Raw genomic sequence first — 21245 nt, 5'->3', positions numbered from 1 at the left:
CAACTTAGATTAAAAAAACTTGGCCTTATTTTCAATCAGTTTGACTATGTATGTGGGAAAGTTCACTAGAATCATTCATTATTAGTAGTAGTAGTACTTTGAAAAATTGAATTAAATATTCAAGACACAGCTTTGACCCCAATCCTGCGCCTTTTGAAATCAACAGTAAAAGTCATGTCGACTTCAAGTAAGAATAAGATCCAGACCTGTACTTAGTAGAGAAGAAAAGGGACACAGAAAGTTGTTATGAAGAATATAAAAGGGCCACATTGTATGACAAACCTGTGTTAGTGAAAAGTCGCGTAAGATTTCCACACATCCTTTTCATAATCCATAAATTTGCCTTGCCCTTCAAACTAATAGCATACAAGCAGCAAGGAACATGCATTAGGAAACTCATCTAAGCTTCTGCATATTGGCACCACAAGGAAACACTAATAATTATTGTCTATTACAGTAACATTCACCTTCTTGTCGAATGGCATTGCATGACATACCTATGCTGAATTTTTAGTAATTTATGTCTCCAAATCTGTCACTTCTAAGGCTCTTTTTAAAGGTAGTGATCAAAAATGAGTTCCCGGAGCTGCAAATTCTACTTCAAGGGGTTTATCTAACACACAGGAGTGCAATCTGATTGACTTCTCAAAACACTGGAGAATATGCTGCAACGGGAGCCAGTCATGCTAACTAAAAGGCATTATGGGGGGGGGGGAACGCTTCTAGAATTCAACACAAAGAAATAAACAGTATTATTCTACATTAAGATACTTTCCATCTGAAAGCATTAAAGGAATTTTTATGTCAGGAATTCTTTGAACTTGTTTACCACAGGTACATATTAAAACAAGTTTTGAAAACTGATATCATACCACTGAAAATCCTCTATATATTCTACAATCTTCCAGCAAGCTTGAACATATCCTTTTAAATGTCTCAAACTGCAAAATTATTTCCCAGATTAGACAAATTCTATAGATCATAAAAGTTAAGGGAACAAAACAACCTAATCGAGTCATCAGCACCACATTTTTCAAACTTCAGTGTTTAAAGTGAGGCAACTACCACCTGATTTTTAGAGTTACTAAGAACAAGCAGCTCACCCCGATTTAAACTGGGGCATGTCTACACCTGAATTATCAATTGGATGTAACATCTGTTAACTATCAACTCTGAAAACTGAAGAACAGACAAGGAGACAATCCTTTTAACTGCCTGTGGTTAATCCTAAGGGTCACGTAGGGTTAACCACAATCAGCTAAAAGAATTGTGACTTTGCTTACCTTAGAATTTTGAACCATGCTAAATTAAATGCTGTTAAAACATGATTGTTAATTCAAACATAGACAAGGCCTTGGAGTTTGAAAGAATTTTGGACCAGACAAACCTGCCAAGCAGGAATTTACAACAGCAAATATTAGTAACTATTTGGGGAAAGCTCATTTTGAATTTGTAAACATGAGAATTGACACCAGAAACCTGATTATAAGGGTTGCCCAAATCTAATCAGAGAAAAGAAGAAAAAAACACCATGTGTACTATATGTTCAGCTCAAATTAGCCAATAGGTAAAACTTTGCATATTAAAAACTGTACACCAAGTTGCTCACAAACCATCTACAGACAATAAACCAAACCTAGACGGGAAGGAACATGTCACCCTTAAGAAAACAAAAACAACAACAAAACCCATACCAACCCCAATTAGGGTAAGAAATGTTATTTTAAGGGCCACACCCTGGTACAGCCAAGCAATCATGCAGGTTCAGCTCACGAAGCTGGCTCGGTGACTGGAAAGACACATCCTGGGCACGACATCTCAGATAGTTGGCAAAGTCTGTTTGGATGAAGTGTGGAGAATGGTGCTGCTCTTCTCATTCAGGATAAAAATACCCTGGCCAATTGCTGCAAGCTAACACTTGATAAAAGCAGCACTTGACAATATCAGGCCAGCTCGTTAGATACTGGAACACCATTCTCTTCCAGTGCGGGACTGACACGTGGATATTGCAGATTTTCCCACCATAATAGATTTGTACCGCTCCCAGAACATACTGGTGCACTATGGCTGTATTCTGCTCGACTGTTTTAAGGTTTGGATGTAAAAGGAGTATTAACTATTCTTCTCTTTTGCTTTGTGCTTCAGCAGTAGGATTGGAGCCATAAGAGGGTAACAACAGAGAGCAAATAGGCTAAATCAGTAGCTAGTTACTAAAGAAGGCTCAGCACTATTCCTTTAAATATAAGGGGAAACTCTGCTTCATGAACTTGATTGCTACTTAAAGGAGGATTTGGGGGAAAAAAAAATCTAGCTAGTTGCAAATCAATCCTTTAGCTCTATACAGACAGAAAGAGCCTGATTCTGATCTCACTTACCATGCCCCAGTTTTACATCCATGTAACTCCACTAGCTTCAATGCTTTACACCAACATGAGATCAGAATCAGGCCCCAAACGTCTATGTTTGAGCCCAAGGCAGTTTGTGTTCTCTCTGGAGCATGACCACATTGCCCCAGTAAAGGTCATGGCCTAACTCTCCTCCTTTCAGATATTGTCATATTTATTTTCTTAAAAGGTCATAGGTAGGTTGTAAGTGAAATCATCAAAATATTTTGCCTTGAGTCACTGAGCTTGTTAAGCAGCCATGCTGCAGATAACTCTTGAGGCTCTAATTGCAGGGCAAATGTTGTACAGTACTCCTCGCTGCTTTACTTGTGGAGGGCAGAAAGACAGAGAGAGGGGAACATATAGATAGTATGTAGTTCCAGAATGATCAGAGGAGCAAGAGGGATGTAGGATCCTACTTGGACTAGCTAATGTCTCAAGTCACTACATTTTGGACCAAGGTCCACGTGATGCACACCCTTCATCCAATTTTAATGAAGTGGTGAAGAGCCCATACTCAATTCTTCTAGTCATCGCACAGGCAAATAAAGTTGTAGGGACAAGTTCTGTCTGACACCCACGTAACCTCATTCATGTCAATGGAGTCATACAGGTGTAACTGAGGGCAGAACTGATCTCAGTCTTTTGCTCTTTATGCCTCATTTAACATCAGCTGGAAATGAATACGCGGTCCTGAAAAACACAAACATGCCTCCCCGTGCTCTCTCTTTTTTATTTTGTCTCTAAAACTGTAAGGGGCAGATTGTGGCCGAGTGTTAACGTCAAGCCGTGTGACCCCTTGACCCCTTCCCTCAACGCACACACGCTCCTCAGCACAGCCTCCCTGTATCTTCGCTGCAGATATAGGGCAATAGCAGGGATTGTGCATCTGGTGCTGGTGGGCAAGAAATGGGCACAGAGAGGCAGGGAGTTGGGTGAAACCTTGTCTCTGCCCCCATCAATTAACTGGCCAGCACTGCTGAGCTAGTATGGGGAAAGCAGAAACAGATTACTTTCCCCTAGAGCCAGGGGGCCTGTGAGCTACATTCATCATGTAGCTCACAGCATGCACCACTCCTTACACAGGAGCGAGTCTAAAGGCTCAATCCAGCCATTAAGCCGAGAGTGCAAAGAAGTGGAAGGAAACATTTTAAATGTCAGTGAATTTAGTGCTTGTGACTCTTTCCTGTGCACTCAGCCTGTTTATATTTGCAGCAGATAATGCACAAACAGTGGCAGCACAAGCTTTCCCTCATTGCCCTGCCAATCTAAGAACTTTGAGGGATTGTGTTTTTTCAGTGAAACCGGAGCAAGAGAGACATACCCAATAGCATAGTGATCAGGGATCTCAAGCAAGGACGCCAAGAGTGGGTTTGGGCCCTCGTGAACATTTTTTTTCAGGCCCTCCAGCAAGGGCAGACCGGCTAAACAGGGCCGACAAGAGGGGGGGAAAGCCGGGGAAGCCGGGCCCAGAATTTTTTCGGGCCCCCTAGCAAGGGCGGACCGGCTAAACAGGGCCGACAAGGGGGGAAAGCCGGGCCCCAGACCCCCTTCCAGACCACTGGGCCCCAGTAATTTGTACCAGCTTCCCCTCCCTCTTGTCGGCCCTGATCTCAAGTCACCACCTGTTACATGGGAGATCCAGGTTCAAATCCTGGCTTTCTGTCTGGGTTGAAGCAACAACCTGACCTTTGCTCTCCCACATCCTAGGTGAATGCTCTAACCACTTGACTGTTGGAAGGTGGGAACTCACTCACAGTCATGTTTTGAGCAGAAATTCCATTCTAGACATGAACAACATTCTCCGAGTGTTTCACTTAAACTAATACATTCCCACAAAATGTTTTGGTTTCGCCTTAAACATGTAACAGTTACAGCTCTGAAGGACTTTCTATCAGCCAAGACCTCAATAAAATAAAAAAAACATGTTATTTGATAGTGAATCAGAAATTTGTTTGTATTTACAGCAATACAAGCATACTGTAAATTAAAGCAAAATACATGTTTCTGTTCTGATATGGTCACTCACACAGCATCTTCTACCTTACATACATTTTTGTGCCATTTTAAGTCAGTTAAAATATTACCTAGAGAGTCATGTGCCTGACGTGATAATCTTCTGCAAAACTGAAGTTAATGAAGCACAATCACATGCTTACCTGTATTAGTCCATTTCAAATACCAAACTTCCCACTAACGTCTATGTAGATGTATTGATTCTCTGAAAATATAATTCCTGTTATAAAAGGTGTAATTGTTTTTGACTTATGTGCAGTTTCCTTTCTTTGATCAGAAACACCTGTTTTTTTTTATTTTATTGAGGTCTTGGCTGATAGAAAGTCCTTCAGAGCTGTAACTGTTACATGTTTAAGGCTAATAGATTTTCAAGACTGCATCCGTTAAACGACATTTAGAAATTTTGGATTTAATACTGAAAAACAACCACCCAGACACTTTGGGATTTAACCAGCTTCCTGAGTAATTGGAAAGATTCACTGTACCCAAGTTCATTATGACCTTAGAAACCTCACAATCTAATGATTGCTTAAACTCCGTGTTGACACTGAGATGTGAAAGCTAATGTTTCTGGTTAAAGTTTCTCAGAAGAGAATGCTTCAACTCTTCTAATGCCAAATTCCCTATTGAAGTCTAAAAGTTTAACCTTCTCCAAGTAATTATACAATAAAATATCCACCACCAAGAGGAAGAGACAGTACAAAGACATGGAGTACCTAAGCATTTACATCTTAAAATAGAAATCTCCAAAACAGATTTTGCGGTCATCTTTGTGGCTATGTTTCAAGAAACAGAGGTTTGAAGGGTCTGACCTGTTTGAAGTACTGAAATATTTTTTTTTCTAGAAACCTTGGGAAAACTGCAGAGATACGCTACTAATATTTTAAGAAGCCACAAAAATTTTCCTCTTTACACATGATCAACCTCAAATCCCAAAAGCGTGTGTACTCATAGGACAATATATTTGGGTGATCAATTAAACAAATATATTTTCTGATAGGAAGGAGGTAAGATAGCTCAGCAAACAAACATATTACATGTAGTTGGCTGGAATTTTTTGTTCCTGAAAACTCTTTATATAATAGATGTTACAGCACAGTGCTCAACTTGTTTAATTGGATTGGGAGACAGAGAGGTGATGTCCTTGTAGCAGAGTCTGGGAGCATCCTTCTTCAGACAGCTTTTTTAAAGTTGTGAAATATTTGGTTCAATCTGGTCTACGTCAATGGCATAACTGTGCTCTTCCGAAGTATTTTATGCCCTCCAGCAGTAAGTCAGCTTCGGAATTAGTGTTATCCAAAGGAAGGGTAGATTCCATACAAGACTTGGGAAATTATCGTAATCATCTGTTCAATTTGATGACAAAATGGGGTTCCTGAATGCCTCTTCCAGCATATCACTGACGAAGACGATTTTACTGAAGGACTGGATGGCTTAGGGAATTGGTAACAGGACAGGGAGCTTTTCTAATCTAGGTGACTAGGTATTTGAAAACAGCTCTAGTGAGTTGTCTCAGAAAGTTATTTTATGGCTGTTCAGTGGCCTATGTGAAATGTGCTGGTAACATCAGTTCATATCCTATTGGATGATTCTTACACCACCACAATTGCTACCGTTATTGAGAGATCCAGCAGTAAAGGAAAGTGATAGGCACGCCATGAAGACTGAACTACTTTCCAACTGCTAGAAACATTCTAGCAGTTAATGATCATTACTGTTCAAATTAATGCACATTGGCAGAACAGTGGCAGAACAGTGTGGGAACAGTTTTCAGTGAAGTCGTACCCGATCTCTTGTGAACCAGACGATTTAAAATCCGCAGGGCTGTGAATCTGGCATCTTTCATGAGCACTAGAAGTTCAGTTTCAACTATCTACCTGAAAGACTTTTTATTGTCATGAAGAAGACAATTTCAAAGGGAAATAATGAGAAGTAATAACATGAAATTGAGCTATGACGTATTTAGACAGCATAGCAGGAGACATTTCAAATAATGTATTTTATTAGAATGAATAACCATCTTTTAAAGGAGAAAACTGTTCTTGTAAATAATATACCTTATTGCATAAGTCATTTTGAACTAGCCTGGACAAAGCATTCCTCTAGAAGGAAAGATCCTGCATTGGTTGAAGAACGGAGTAGGAAGCCTGATAGATCTTTCTCCATCTATAATTTCTAAAATACAAAGAAGTTAGGAGCTACTTAAGACATATTTTTATCTGAGGTCAAACTAAAATAACTTTAATTTCTGAAAACCAAAATGAATGTGAAAGTCACACATTATCTGCAACACATATGTTTTCAATAGGGGTGGTTGAAAAATTCCAATTATTTTTTGCAGGATTTTCACCCTACAATAATGTTTAGTTTTTTTTCAGTGAAAAACCATAACATTAAACCAAAATGAAAATTTTCTGTCAAATGTTTTATTTTGCTTATAAAGCATTTTTTTGTTGAAAAAATTAAAATGTGGGCTCTTTGGATATTTTTTGTCTAAACTGATGGAATGACTCCAATATTTACCCCAAGCTCTCCTGAAATATTTGAAAATTGGACTGGCTAGGTCCTATTGTTCACTGGTCTCTGCTAAAAGATGATAATCTTTTGAAGGCCAAATGATCAATGGCTTGACTTAAAATAAATTAAAGATTTACAACACAACCATGCATAAGGTTGTCTATCAGAGGCTACATTTATTGAAGTAAGACACTTTCTGTTAAAAGTTCATCTTAAAATAGAAAAGGCAACAATATAATTAATAAATGATAATGTGCATTTATAAAATGCACTCAATACAAAAATCTCAAGGCTTTGGAGTTTTATTTTTTGAACTTGTGTGTCCCTCTCAAGTATTTATATGGCATATTTGACATATAACATATTTATATGACATACCTGAGAGTATTTTGATACTAGAACTGTTGGGCTCTACCTTCAATCTGTGAATCAAAGTTCACTATTTTAAAAAGCGAAGAGGGAAGTGATGAGATCTTCAAGGTTCTTTTTACATGTCTTAGGCTTACTAGCAGAGCTGATAGAAAAATGGTGTATTTCATGAAAAATTTGAAAAACATCACATTTTAAAACATTGTTTATATGTTTTTATAACTTTGATAAATGTTTGTTTTTTCAATTGTTTGGGTTTTGTTTTCCTCCCTCTTTTCTTTCCCTTCCCCTTCCCCACATACCTTTTCCAATGACAAATGGCAAAAAGAAAAAAGGAGTTCTGGGGAAAAAGAAAAAAAAAAGAGGAAGATGGGAGAAAAAACAATAACCAAAACAACACATGAAAAATGTTGGGGGGTGGGAAAAAAAACAACGTTCGCCTTTTCAGGCCATTTTGTTGACTTTTTAATAAAAAACTATACTTACTATGAAACAGCCCAGAAGAGAAAGGAGGATTGGTGGTATCACTGTGACTGTAAAGAGAGAAATGGGAGCAGGGAGCTTGGTTTGGTAGACTCGAGGTACTTCCAGACGGTGCACAGGGCATCTGGTAATGACACCCCCTCCGACCTCCCCATTGCTTAAAGTGCAGGGAGGTGAATATAATTATGAGGTGAATGGCATAGTATATGTGCTTTGTGTTTCATCTCATAAAATCCTCATGGCTTTTTGGAGGGATTTAGTGGAGGTTTTCAGTAGCTGTTTTTCTCAGAAAGAAAGAAAGAATCAGCAGGGTTTTTTGGGTTCAGTAAAAATAATTGCTCTAGAATGTTATCAGCACTGACCATAGCATCAGGCTGAAAAGAAAATGGCAATTAATTTGTCAGTCACAGTAACTTTTATGCTTGTGAAATGTTAATTCTAGACAAATCCACTAATAGTCTTATTTAGGGGGACAGATTGCCAGCACCAAACAATCCTGAATTGCCAATGACAATCTGCCAGCAAATGGTGATTCATTAACACAGCAAGTGAGTAAATTATAACTTTCCTTAAAAAATAGTCAGAGGCACAAATGTTACTTGGCAGTATCTCTCTTTCATTAATGTGGACAGTAATTAGCATGGCTGAATAAAAAGAGTTCACACTAAACGTGTCAAGGTCTCAGAATTGTTTGAATTCCTCTTTGGTTAAATAATCCAAATATTTAAATTAGCCTTCTTGCTTAATTCAGTTTCTCAGACAGAATCCCACTGAACATTCCAACTGACAGGCACATGAAATTAGTACTTGCAGATTGTTTCTGTATCAAGAAATAACACCCCTTCTGAATCTGCTAATTAAATGAAGATCTGACCTTCTATATAACAAACTATTCTAAAAAAAAATATTCCTCTCTGAACAGGTCAAGTCCTTACTCTGTCCTTCCACAGAACTCACAGATCCCAAGTTAGTACCCAACTCACCATCTTCCTGGGCTTGGTGTTATTGGTAACTCAATAATAATAATAATACTGAGGAAATCTCAGTTTGAAGCTCCTTTCTGACGCTGGCTGTTCCTAGAGTTTCCCTGCAGGACCTCCTCTGCCTTAGGTCCCTACTTGCCTCTCCCCTGCGTGGGACTCTATTCAGGGTCTTGGGGTATGCCATCCTGTTAGCTTCTCATTGAGTAAACATCTAGAGATGGACAAAAGATATAATATAAACCTCTCCAAACTACTGCCCATCTCTTGGGCTGAGAAGCTGAAATGAACCTTTTAGCAGATTAAAAATGTTTATTAACCTCTAATATGAGAGAGAGAGAGAGAGAGAGAGATTTTGAACTCAGTCAAAACCACAAAGTGCCTGAAACCTCATAGAAATAGTTTGTTCTTGAGAGATCTGAAGATCCAATTTTGATGCCTTTCTCTGTGGCCTCTCCTTGCTAGAAAGAGAGAAGAGAGCTTGTTCTAGGAGATAGACTGATGAAAATGTTAGGTCTGCTTTAGAGATGCTCAGAAACAAATGAGAAATGCCCTGTATTCATTGCATGTGGGCTATAACATTTGGTGCCCTATCCTTGCCACACTCTTTGCACTCAAATCAGCTTTCCCTATGTCACTGCTGACTGCAGTCAGTGTTTTGGTGGCATTTCCTAGCAAGTTGCCATAGCTGAGTGCTCTGGGAGAAGTATATTTTTCTTCCCAACATCCTCTCACAGAACAAAACAAATTATTGTTTTCCCTTATGGATGTACTGTAGTGGGACTGGTTAAATGGTTAAATTAAAAATGGTATTTATTAAAACTGGAGAGGAAAAAAAATCTTTAAAGAAAGCTACACACTAAAACTCCAGGATTTCTGTACCAGTTTTCATCTGTACCAGCTATTCTACATAGGTACCAATCATCTATCCACAGGAAAACAAGCAATCCTTTTAGGCAGGCAGCATGCCAGGGAAATTGGCCTCTAGTCTCAGGAGTGTAAGGGAAGGAGACACATTTTTTGCAAGAGTTTTGTTAAAAATTTGCCCCCGCCCCTCCCCATTTTTTTTTTTTTTACTAGCTCTGGTTTCATCCTCCCATTCTGTTTCCCTCCCCTTCCTAGTTTCCAAGGATCCCCAGTGTTTAACCTGCAACAAACACCAAAAACAAGCATGTTAGGTCCTCAGAACAGTGATATTCTTGCATTATTTATTTTTTTATTTTGTGTGTGTGTGTGTGTGTGTGTGTGTGTGTGTGTGTGTGTGTTTTGAGTATTTAACAAAATATTGCTGGGCGTCTCTGAGACACTCTGGCAAAGCTAGCATGGAAAGTCCTGTTTAGGAGTAGAAAAGTGACACAAGTTGTGCTGCTGTGTTGTGAAGCTGAAGAGGTGCTTTCATGCCATGGATACCTGCCATGGGTCCACAATATTTCACATTTCTATATGGCAAAACCAGAATAGCCATTTCTCCGTTCCCTTTTAAAAACAGGTTTATAAACCCTGAATTACAGATTTCAGCTCCAGTTTCTAACAAGGCTGTTCTCAAAGGACCCTGTTTCTGATGAACTGTTAAATTTAAACTACAGTATTTACAATTATCTTTGGCTCTTGCTGGAGTTTTTAAGCACTTTTTACAACCTGCCTCTGTTAGCAAGAATCTAATATGAATGAATTGACAATTTCTGCAAGAGGAGGCAATTTCCAAAAAAACCAGAACTCACTCCATTTAAGCTGATGTACCTTTGAGATAATCCCATAAATTTTTGGCCTTTTCAGCAACTACTGGAAGCGATATTAATATTCTTTATAAGAGGATCATTCTTCTCTTTAAAGGGAGTAGCATGGAAGTGTCCTAAGCAGATGGCAAATTGAGAGCACCCATGGGAACAGATGAAAGATCTGTGTCTGGCTTTTCCATCCTTCAGGATATACTTGACATGAACTAACAATTTTGGCTAGTGTTTGGAAGCAGTACTTCACATCATTTTTTTTAAATGTCATAACCAGTATGGCATTTGTGTTAATTAAAAATGATATCACTGTACAAAAAATACAGGTTCCCTTTGTGGTGTTTTAACATTGTCTTGTTTCTTCAACATTTTTGTGTGTCAGAGAAGAATGCAGAAACCCATAACTGCATTGTTTAGACAAAATATTGCCCTTGCTATAAAAAAAGCACATTGGGTGAGAAAAAGCTGGCTCCTGGTAGGAAAGAGTGATGATGATCTAGCCTTGCTCAGGATTCCTTAGCTACATGAATGATGAGAAAGGCTGGGAAAAAAGTCCTATATAATGCACCTACTGCTACCATAGACATCATTGTACGGGACTGAGGATTGACTTCCAATATTTCCAAGAATATGCTGGTGTTTGGGGCAGAGTGGGAGAATAGAGAAAGAGAGAGAGAGCTTTCATTTGCCTTCCAACACCGGGCAGCATTTTATTTTTACTATTATTATCTATATCACAATTGCACCTAGGACCCCAGTCAAGGATAAGGGCCCTGTTATGCTGGGCACTATACAGGCAAGTAACAAAGAAGGCAGTCCCTGCCTCAGAGAGCTTACCACTTAGGCATTAGATGAGGTAAAACAGGTAGACAAAACAGACAGATTATCAGGATGGGGCAGGGTAGGAAGACAAAGTAACAAAACAAACAGTGTTTATCAGAAAAACAGAATGCCTCATGGACTTCATGCCTTAAATATATGATTTAAAACTGCAAACTTTCTGAGAGGAGCTGGATCCAGTTTTCACCGAAACAAGATTGCAAATTCTCCATAGTGAGATTTGCAGTCTATCAACATGGCACCACTTATTTTTGTTTTAAACATCTCTTTAAGTCTTTATAACAAAATGATCCTTGATAGGTCCCAGTAACGCTTGTAATCATACCTATGGTTCTGTATAAAATGTTCAGCCCCAAAAGGCCCCCTTTTTTCCTGAGGTTGGGGAAGAGTCATCTTATATGTCAGTAATCAGTCAGTCCTGCCTGGAATCCACAAACCCCAGACAAGAGAATATCTTTCTTTGTTCTGTTCCAGAATTTTTGCTTCTGATGTAGGCTGGGATCCAGAAGTAGAAGGTGCCCAGGAAAGCTAAATTAATCCAACTTTTGAGTCAGACTCGGGTCCCTTCTTATTAGCCGGTATGTTACCCTTTGACCTGGTGGTGTGACTCCCAGCTTGATGAGACATACTCACACTACACTACCCCTCATTGAGCTAGTGTGCTAATAATAGAGTGCCGCTGTGGCAGCATGACCAGCAGGCTGGGCTATCCAGCCTGATTATGTACCTAGGGTCTCCGACAGGTAAATAATGGGTATGGCTAGCCCCTCCTGCCATTTGTGATGTGGCAGCTACATTCTATGCATTTAAGTCTCCTTGAGCTAGGAATCACACCCTGGGGTTAACCCTGAGGTTAAAGCATAGAAACACCCTTAGAGTAACTGGTTCACCTTTCACTGATAATAGCATCTTATTCCTTCAGCATTGAATTGTGCTTGGCTACAGAAATTTGACACTCTGTTTACGATAGGAATAAACAAGTAATTGACTATCAGAGTTCCTTCCTTAGTTCTTTCCCATACATGAGTATGGAAAACAGAAAAACTCGCACTGAAATACATGGGTGGCTTGGTTACCTTCAAAATGTCCAGCCTATGCTCAACTCCTATGAAGTGAGAAAAGATACCATGTTTTAATATCATTCTCATAAGCAGTGTTCCAAGATATGATGCCACTGCTTCAGTCAATTTGCAGCTTCTGATTCTCTTATATAACAATAAATCAGGATAATGGGAAAAAAAGAATAAGGTACCAGCTGAGAACAGGTAGAAATATGGGTGGCAAATTCTATGTATTCCCATTAATCTATTCAGTCTGAAATATGTCCTGGGAAAAACAACTAAAATGCAAGATGTAGAGCTGGGTGAAAGAGTGATTTTTCAGTTTGGTGGCTGAACCAAGAATATTGAAAAGAAATTTTGTTTTGCATAGGACAATTATTGTTTTAATTTCTTGCGGAAACAAAATGTTTTATTTCCATTGAGGGGGAGGGTGTTTTAGACATTTTAAATAGTTTGTTTTGGAAATGCTGAAACAAACCATTTCAGCATTTCCAATTTTTTTTATTTATTTATTTACCAAAACCATTCACCGAATGCACATTTTTAACCAAAAATCTATTTGCATGAAAAATTTGCCCAGCTCTAGTAGGGTTTTCATTCAACATTCTTCAAAATATTTCCATTTCATTTAAAATGATATTGAATTCTGTAACCTTTGAGAAATTATAGAAAGGTTATTAGACCAATTTCTGAGCCCTGTTACACCAGGGTAACTGTGGAATAACTCCAATGACTTCTTGCTAGCTACAATGCTGTAATAGAGTTCAGTATTTGACCTATTGACTTTACACACTGCTGATTATAGGAGCAGTAATTGTTTCCCTTTGTGCAAAATGTTACCGCTGGTAAATTTACAAGTTTAAATGTCATTTGATAAACAGCTTTTAAAGATCATAAAAGGAAGAGGAAAATGTGAATTGTGCTAATGAATAGGAAATATGTTACTTTAAAGCTGCCAAGAAGTAGAAAAGCTGAAGGGCATGCAAGTGTAGTGAGACTTAGTATAATGAACTCTTGAGAGCTTTCCGTAGAGCTAGTATAGAAATGTAGGTTATTCTTTCTGCCCACTGTTTAATCTGTATGGTAAGTATTTAAGTCTGGTTAGTGTGTTTACTTGATTGAAAACAGCCACTGAATATCAAAAAGGCTACAGTGAAGATGTTTTCTTTCTGTGGCACATAATAGTCTAGTTGCCTGTGGGCTGTAAGACTTGGGTCTAATTTTGGTTGTGTGGGTGGTGGTGTTGGCTTCTGATACACAGGAGGTCAGACTAGATGGTCTAGTGGTCCCTCTGGCCTTAAACTCTATTTGTCAGTATTCACTCAGAAGGATCTCATTGTGAAATTAAGTAAAAGCAACCAACATAAATGGAAGAATTGTATCATCGGAGAAGCTGAGCTGTACGGAGAATATCATATCTCTAACCTCTGTTGCCAGTTGCTGAAGGGAAGGCGATGCTACCGGATGCAAACTTGAATTGCCTCTTACTGGGTTATGGAGGCTAACATAAGCCACAACGTTTCTCTGGAGAACTTTCTTGAGATCCTACAACACAAGCACAGCAATGGTTATTAATATGCATGATTATAATTAAGGCTTGTTTTCTTACTTTAGTTCCTTTAAGGGAAAAAAATATACCCTATGTTTTTCCTCCACTACGATTCCCTAAGTATTACTTAACTTCATTTTCCTATAATATCATTTTAAAAACTTCAAAGGATATTTGAGTTTTATTTCGCTGTAGCAAAAGTTATAATTCCATTTCACACATCATCTGAACAAAATGCAAACAGGCCCTGGAGGAATTAAGAATGACTATAGCTGCAAAGCTGAGAGTGAAAACATTACACACTGTGAAACAACAAGAAGGGCTTTTAAACTTGCGCCTGACAGAAGCCAAACTTCAAAAGTAATCATTATCAAACAGTTAAATGCACTTGAATTTTCAGACCAGGAGCCCAAATTCAGATTTGAATTGCATAATTTATCCAGTGTTGTCATTTGATTACATTTTAAACAAGGGAAGTAGTATGTATGAACCACTTCAATTATTTTTTTTAAAAGATCCTCTTTGCTTTCTCAATAATGAGCTGCTCTTTGCGTGAAGTGGCTCTTTATATTGAGCAGAAGGGGGGTAGCACCATTACATCTGATGTAAAGCTGACTTGAAGTGGAACTAAACAAATTTTGCTCCCACTCAGTCACATGGATTCTTTCGACTTGATTTTTTTCTCCTCTCTTGTTTTTGAAGAATAATCAGTTTGGAAGGATGAGGTTTTGATAAGTGCTAACTGCTTCCAACAAATGATAAGCAATTAACCCTTTATTTACCTATTATTCTAATTCAGCAGCCAGGAACTTCACTGCAGGCTTCTTCTTTTCAATTGAGCAACGGAAATCCATTGGAATCTTATTTAAGCTGGATAGCATGTCTGATAAGTTATTTTCATTGAGTTGCTGCTGATTTACTATTCTGTTGAAGCTAACAGCCCAGGAATTGTGCATGTCAAATTGAATCTAACTTCTAAACACACCTGGGTGATAACTGAACAACTATTAGTCATGGGGACTCCAAAACATATACGCGATTAATGGCTTGTATGTATGGAAACTTCCTTCTCTCATTGTTCGCCTACACCAGGAGGAGGACAGGAGACACTGGATGTGGTTTACTTAGTCTGCAACTTTATTTCTAAATATCAGGGAATACCCAGCAGATAAAAGTGTATAGTGCAGTTAATACAGCTGGGGTGGCCTTTTGTCAGCCCTGCATCAAGCACCGCTGAGATGCCAACATCTACTGCTAAGATTCATATGATTTAACCCAATTACTACATAGGTGCCGACTCTGTGGGTCCTCTGGGGCTGGAGCACCCATGGAGAAAAATTAGCGGGTGCTTGGCACCCAAGCCACCCCCCCCACCTCCTGCCCCCTCCCCTCCCCTCTCCTTCCCTCCCAGCACTTCCCATCCCCCTTGCCACCTAACAGCTGTTTGGCACTGCTTAGGACTTTCCTGGAAGGAGGGGGAAGAGCAGGGATGCAACGCGCTCATGGGAGATGGCAGAGAAGGGGCGGGGACTTGGGGGAAGAGGTGGAATGGGGGTAGGGCGAGGGCAGTGCAGGGGCGAGAAGTGGTGGGACAGAGGCCGGGCCGGGGCGGGTCGAGCACCCACGAGGCAGAGGGGAAGTTGGCGCCTATGGCTACATATGTTCCTGGGAAAAATCTGATAGTAGCAGGCATTCTGTCATGGAGCCCAGCATTGCACTCAACTACCTGTGAGCTCAAAGACAACATAAAAGCATATGTTGATACTTACAGACCAGTGTCAGAAAAGAGAATATACCAGCTACAAAAAGCAACCTTGACAGACACGCAACTTCAGGAAGTTCTAAATTACATTAGGAGTGGCTAGCCCAGTATGTGAAGTGACCGGAGACAGCTTTGCGTTGCCTGGACAATTAAGAAAGTCAAATGGTCTCATGATTAAAGGCAATTGCATCATAATTCCAAATGAAATGAGAGGAGAAATCCTAAATCTCATCCCCATGAAGGATATCAAGGATTCACTAAATGCCATAAATGGGCCAACCAGTCAGTGTGGTGGCCAAGCATCAGCAATGATGTAAAAAATAAAGTATCTGCATCTGAACACTGCAGAGCTGACAGACCAACACACCAAACAAAAACTTTAATAACACCACCTCAACCAGACAGACCTTGGAAAAGAGTAACGGAAGATTTATGTGAATTTAGAGAACATCATTACCTGGTCATTGTGAACTTTTCCCGCCATGTATATAGGAATAACATATTTGAAAGATGTAACACGTTGCAGTGTGACCAAGAAACTGAAGTGCACTTTTGCTCATGTCAGTGACAGTCAAAGGACCAAAATTCACTGCTGCTGAATTTAACTCATTCTGAATGAAATATGATTTTGATCATATTACTAGCAGCCCATATTACCCAAAAGCAAATGGATAGGCTGATAGAGCTGTAAAGCCACAAAAAGAAATCTTACAACAGGAAGATCCATTCCTTGCCCTTCTGAGTTACAGATCAACACCAAAGCTGTTACTGGATGTAGTCCAACACAACTCCTGATGGGATAACAACTCAGAACTACTGTTCCAACTTTGGAAAAGAATCTATCTCCAAAGTGGCCCAGACATGAAGAGAGTAGCCAAATCGGGTAAAAAAGGTAAACATTTTTACAACAGATGTCAATCAGTTAGAGAACTGCCAGTTAAGAACCTCGTGACTGTGTTCATGTCAAACTGGATGGAGAAAAGGAATGGACAACCTCAGCTGTCATAAAGAAAAGGAATTCAGCACTTAGCTCATATGTGGCTGAGACTGACAGTGGAGAGTTCAACAGAAACCGTTGACATCTACAGTTTGTTCCTCAGAGAGAACAATCAACAGAACAAACTCTACAAGTGGCAGATGCAGAACAAGAAGATGACCTATGACGCTCACAAATATTAAACATTGATGAGTGGGGAAAAGCCCTCTAAGCTATCACCACTCTCTTGGTCTCACAGTGCTTCTTGTGTTGTTTTTCCATTTAGACAATGTCATCTTTTAGATACAATTCCAAGCACCACTTATGGCTTAACAAGCAATACTTAATAAATAGGCTTGGATAAATTAGATTTTTATCAATAAATGTTGATTTCACCATATGCACACAAACCAACAAAAAATATCTCCATTGATCATCAAAATTTACAGCTAGGCAAAGTATGAAAAATGCTGCTTGAGAATTTAGAATTTAGAAACTTGAGAATTTAGTTTATTTATTTTGTATATTTTGATATATGATATTGACAATTTGTGTTTTAATGGCAACAAAGCTTTAATTTTTGACTCTCAACATTCGCGCTGTTAAATAGTTATTGTCTGAGCCCCTACCCATTGTCTGACCCCTCATAATTTCCTGCAACTGTGAACGTTCAAATCAATACAAAAAATAAATACAATGCTTAAGGCCCATAATTGAACATTTAAATAGATAAAAATTGAAATAATGCTTAAAAATAAACACTGATATTATCCATCAAAGTTATATATAAAAATCAAGCTTAATAATAATAAAGGATGAACTATACATCAGACCTGATCAGGTTTCTACCAGTTCCATCAACTGGTTGGGTGAGCTAACACGGCTGCTCTGTTCAGAACATAAGAACAGCCATACTGGGTCAAACCAAAGGTCCAACTAGCCCACTATCCTGTCTTCCAACAGAGGCCAATGGCAGCTGCCTCAGAGGGAATGAACAGAATAGGTAATCATCAAGTGATCCATCCCCTGTTGCCCATTCCCAGCTTCTGGAAAACAGAGGCTAGGGACATCATCCCTGCCCATCCTGGCTAAGAGCCACTGATGGACCTATCCTCCATGAATTTATCTAGTTCTTTTTTGAACCCTACTATAGTCTTGGCCTTCTGCCTATTAAATTTCCTTTTGTTCACAGCCACATTTCTGGAGCCCAAGGTTATGAGTTCCATGGGTGGTGCCAGCCTCTTCCCAGTGGGGGTGTTTAGGTGAGCTAGACAGAAAATTGGGGGGGGGAGGGCTGCACCCCACCTTGCCATGAAGCCCTGCCTCCCTGTGAGGCCCCGCCCCATTGCCATGCCCACTGTTCATAGGCCAATCATAGGCCTGGTGGCTCACAGCTGGTAAGAGCAACCTGGGCAGAGGGACCCAGCTCTAAGGCTGGCAGAGCCCTTGGGAAGCAGTGACCATGGGGGGAGGGGCCCAGAAGCCCAGGCCAGAGCAGGTCAGTCTGGGCCACTGTGGGGAGCCTCAGACCCTCCACTGCCCTGGGCAGCGCACTCCGGCAGGCTGGGACAAGAGCTGGGGCCTACTCTTGGGCTGCTCAGCCCCTCACCTGGGCTTACTTTTCCACTGCTGCTGGAGCTGGGTGCCTAGCCAGCAGCTACCACTCCATCCACTCTGCTGTTAGTGCTGAGTGGCTGGAGAGTGGCAGTTGCTAAGGGGTGACTACAGGGGGCTCAGGCAAATTTTGGAGTGGCTATAGCCCCCTCCAAGTCCTCCTCCAGCACCGCCCTGATGAGTTCTATTCCATTGACAGATAATATGCAATTAGCCAATGACCAGAGTGTCTGTCATAGTGATTACTATAGTATATGGATGGTATGTGGCCACAGATTATTGTGATTAATAGAGTTTCCCATTACAGCTTACTAAATGGGCTCAGACATGTAAAACATAGGTGAACCCTCTAAATCTGAAAAACTGGGATGGAAATTTCTCAAGCATAGGCTCTTTTCACAAAACCCACAGTAATTTCTGTTTCTAAAAAGACATTCTTGAGCTATTTTTACCACTTCCAATACATACATACACACACACACACTCTCACTATAACTCCAACTCCAGGCTTTGTTCAGAGAAAGAGCACCCAGGAGACAGTTGGATGAGGGATGAGAGAGCACTGGTAGTTTCCATACATACAAGCTATTCATCACATACACATTTTAGCGTCCCCATAGTTAGTAGCTCTTTCGACCCATTTGTGTTTAAAAGTTAGATTCAATCTGACACACACAATTCCTTGGGCTGTTAGGTTTAACAGAATGGCAAATAAACTTGATGAAGATAACTTATCAAACAATGCTATCCAGCTTAAATAAGATTCCAATGGATTTCATTTGATTGATTAAAAAGGAGAAGTCCATAGAGATGTTCATGGCTGCTGAATTAAACACATACACACACACAGAGAGAGCAGATATACACACATGAAATAGACATTTATATTTTAAATTAATAAAATGATTCTCTATATCTTATTTGGTTTCAGCTTTAATTTTGGATGAAGGTTCAGGTCCCTTTTTATTTCCTACTATTCAAACCTCCCCAATCATAGTCACAATATATCAGTCATTTATCCCAAGATCACCTTATTTTGATGTTGCTCATTTTTGGAAAGAATAGCATTGAAGGTGACATTTTGGACTACAGCATGGTAGTGTGACTGATAAACAGAGACATCCACAGGCCTTCAAACACCCTGTGGAGAACCATTCCCCCCCAAAAATCGTAAATTCCCCTCTTATCCTCCTGTTTTTCTATCAGCTCTAATCAATGTGTTTTTGAAGCTGTCTGATCTATGAGTATTTATGCAATTAGTTAAATGCCCTATCAGTAGTCTTTTTTTTTCCACTAAAAATATAATTCTCCTAATCATTTTCCACAATAAACAAATGTCATCTCGCTAGCTAACCAGGGTGCAGCTTCGATGGCGCTAGGAAAGAGAGGGAGGAAAAATCTCAACCAGAAGCATCTGTCGTGGTTCCAATAGGATAATGAGTTCAAAGGGTCCAAATTGAGGTCCATGTAACTCAGTAGGCTGGATGGACACTGACATGAGTACAGCACTGCATAGTGGGGCATTATGTTTCCATGGTGCTCATGCATCATGCAGCTCCCCTCTCCAACCTCCAGCATGGAGGAGGGGAACAGTTTGGAACCTTGGTTTCCAGTCAAGGGCCCTGGGCAGGTCTGAGGTGTAGAACAGGCATGGCCTCCATGCTCAATGTCAGGCTTATAGTCCACCCGGGCCATTGGTGCCAGTTGAGTTCTGCACTGGAACAACCCTGCCAGGTAGTTTGGACTATTATCCCACTTAAGTAATAGTTTTTAATAGAGCTGCGGTTTCCACATATAGCCATATTGTAGTGTCTGCTTTTCACAGTTTCCATAGCTACATCATCAAATGTTTTCATTAATGACATTCTCTCTTTCTCTCCTTTCTGTTTACAGTTTTTACCTCTGCCCATTCATATGAGCCAATGTTGCCAAATGATGTTCCTCCCCATGAGCAGAAAACAATGGTCCGATCAGGCCTCCAGCCTCTTTTAACTTTTCGCATCAAGGCTTGTATAAATGCTGTGATGACAGCAGTGCTACTGGCCCATTCTTGTCCACTGTAACCATATACACTGTTGTGGTGGCTACCAACTATGACATATCTATCTGAAAAGAAAAACAACATCATCAAAACATTTGTTTCAGTTAGACTTTAACGGTAAAATAATTCCAAAAATAAAGGATGCATTATGCCCATACTTGATGGTGTTACTAATACAGATATTTAAGTAATGTCAACACAAGCTTGACAGGTTTCAGAGTAACAGCCGTCTTAGTCTGTATCCGCAAAAAGAAGAACAGGAGTACTTGTGGCACCTTAGAGACTAACAAATTTATTAGAGCATAAGCTTTCGTGGACTACAGCCCACTTCTTCGGATGCATATAGAATGGAACATATATTGAGGAGATATATATACACACATACAGAGAGCATAAACAGGTGGGAGTTGTCTTACCAACTCTGAGAGGCCAATTAATTAAGAGGAAAAAAAAACTTTTGAAGTGATAATCAAGCTAGGCCAGTACAGACAGTTTGATAATAGGTGTGACAGTACTTACAAGGGGAGATAGAGTCAATGTTTGTAATGGCTCAGCCATTCCCAGTCCTTATTCAAACCGGAGTTGATTGTGTCTTTTGCATATCAATTCTAGCTCTGCAGTCTCTCTTTGGAGTCTGTTTTTGAAGTTTTTCTGTTGTAATATAGCCACCTGCAGGTCTGTCACTGAATGACCAGACAGGTTAAAGTGTTCTCCCACTGGTTTTTGAGTATTTTGATTCCTGATGTCAGATTTGTGTCCATTAATTCTTTTGCATAGAGACTGTCCGGTTTGGCCAATGTACATGGCAGAGGGGCATTGCTGGCACATGATGGCATATATCACATTGGTAGATGTGCAGGTGAACGAGCCCCTGATGGTATGGCTGATGTGATGTGAGTATTTGCTTTAGGTTGGGGGGTTGT

The 21245-nt window shown here is 39.8% G+C and overlaps 1 protein-coding gene across 6 annotated transcripts in view; it reads right to left on the bottom strand.

The window, feature by feature from the left end:
* NAALADL2 (N-acetylated alpha-linked acidic dipeptidase like 2) overlaps positions 1–21245 on the bottom strand; it is an 899698-nt gene that overhangs the window by 210230 nt on the left and 668223 nt on the right. For all 6 annotated transcript variants that reach the window (XM_054039851.1, XM_054039853.1, XM_054039852.1 and 3 more), the window contains 2 exons: positions 20182–20387; positions 13806–13925 (listed from right to left, as the gene is read on the bottom strand). In XM_054039851.1, the coding sequence (XP_053895826.1) occupies positions 13806–13925; positions 20182–20387 (326 nt within the window). The remainder of the gene's footprint in view (positions 1–13805; positions 13926–20181; positions 20388–21245) is intronic.

This window comes from Malaclemys terrapin, chromosome 9 (assembly GCF_027887155.1).
Source record: "Malaclemys terrapin pileata isolate rMalTer1 chromosome 9, rMalTer1.hap1, whole genome shotgun sequence".
NCBI lineage: Eukaryota > Metazoa > Chordata > Testudines > Emydidae > Malaclemys > Malaclemys terrapin.
This window is presented reverse-complemented; position numbering and strand designations above follow the sequence as displayed.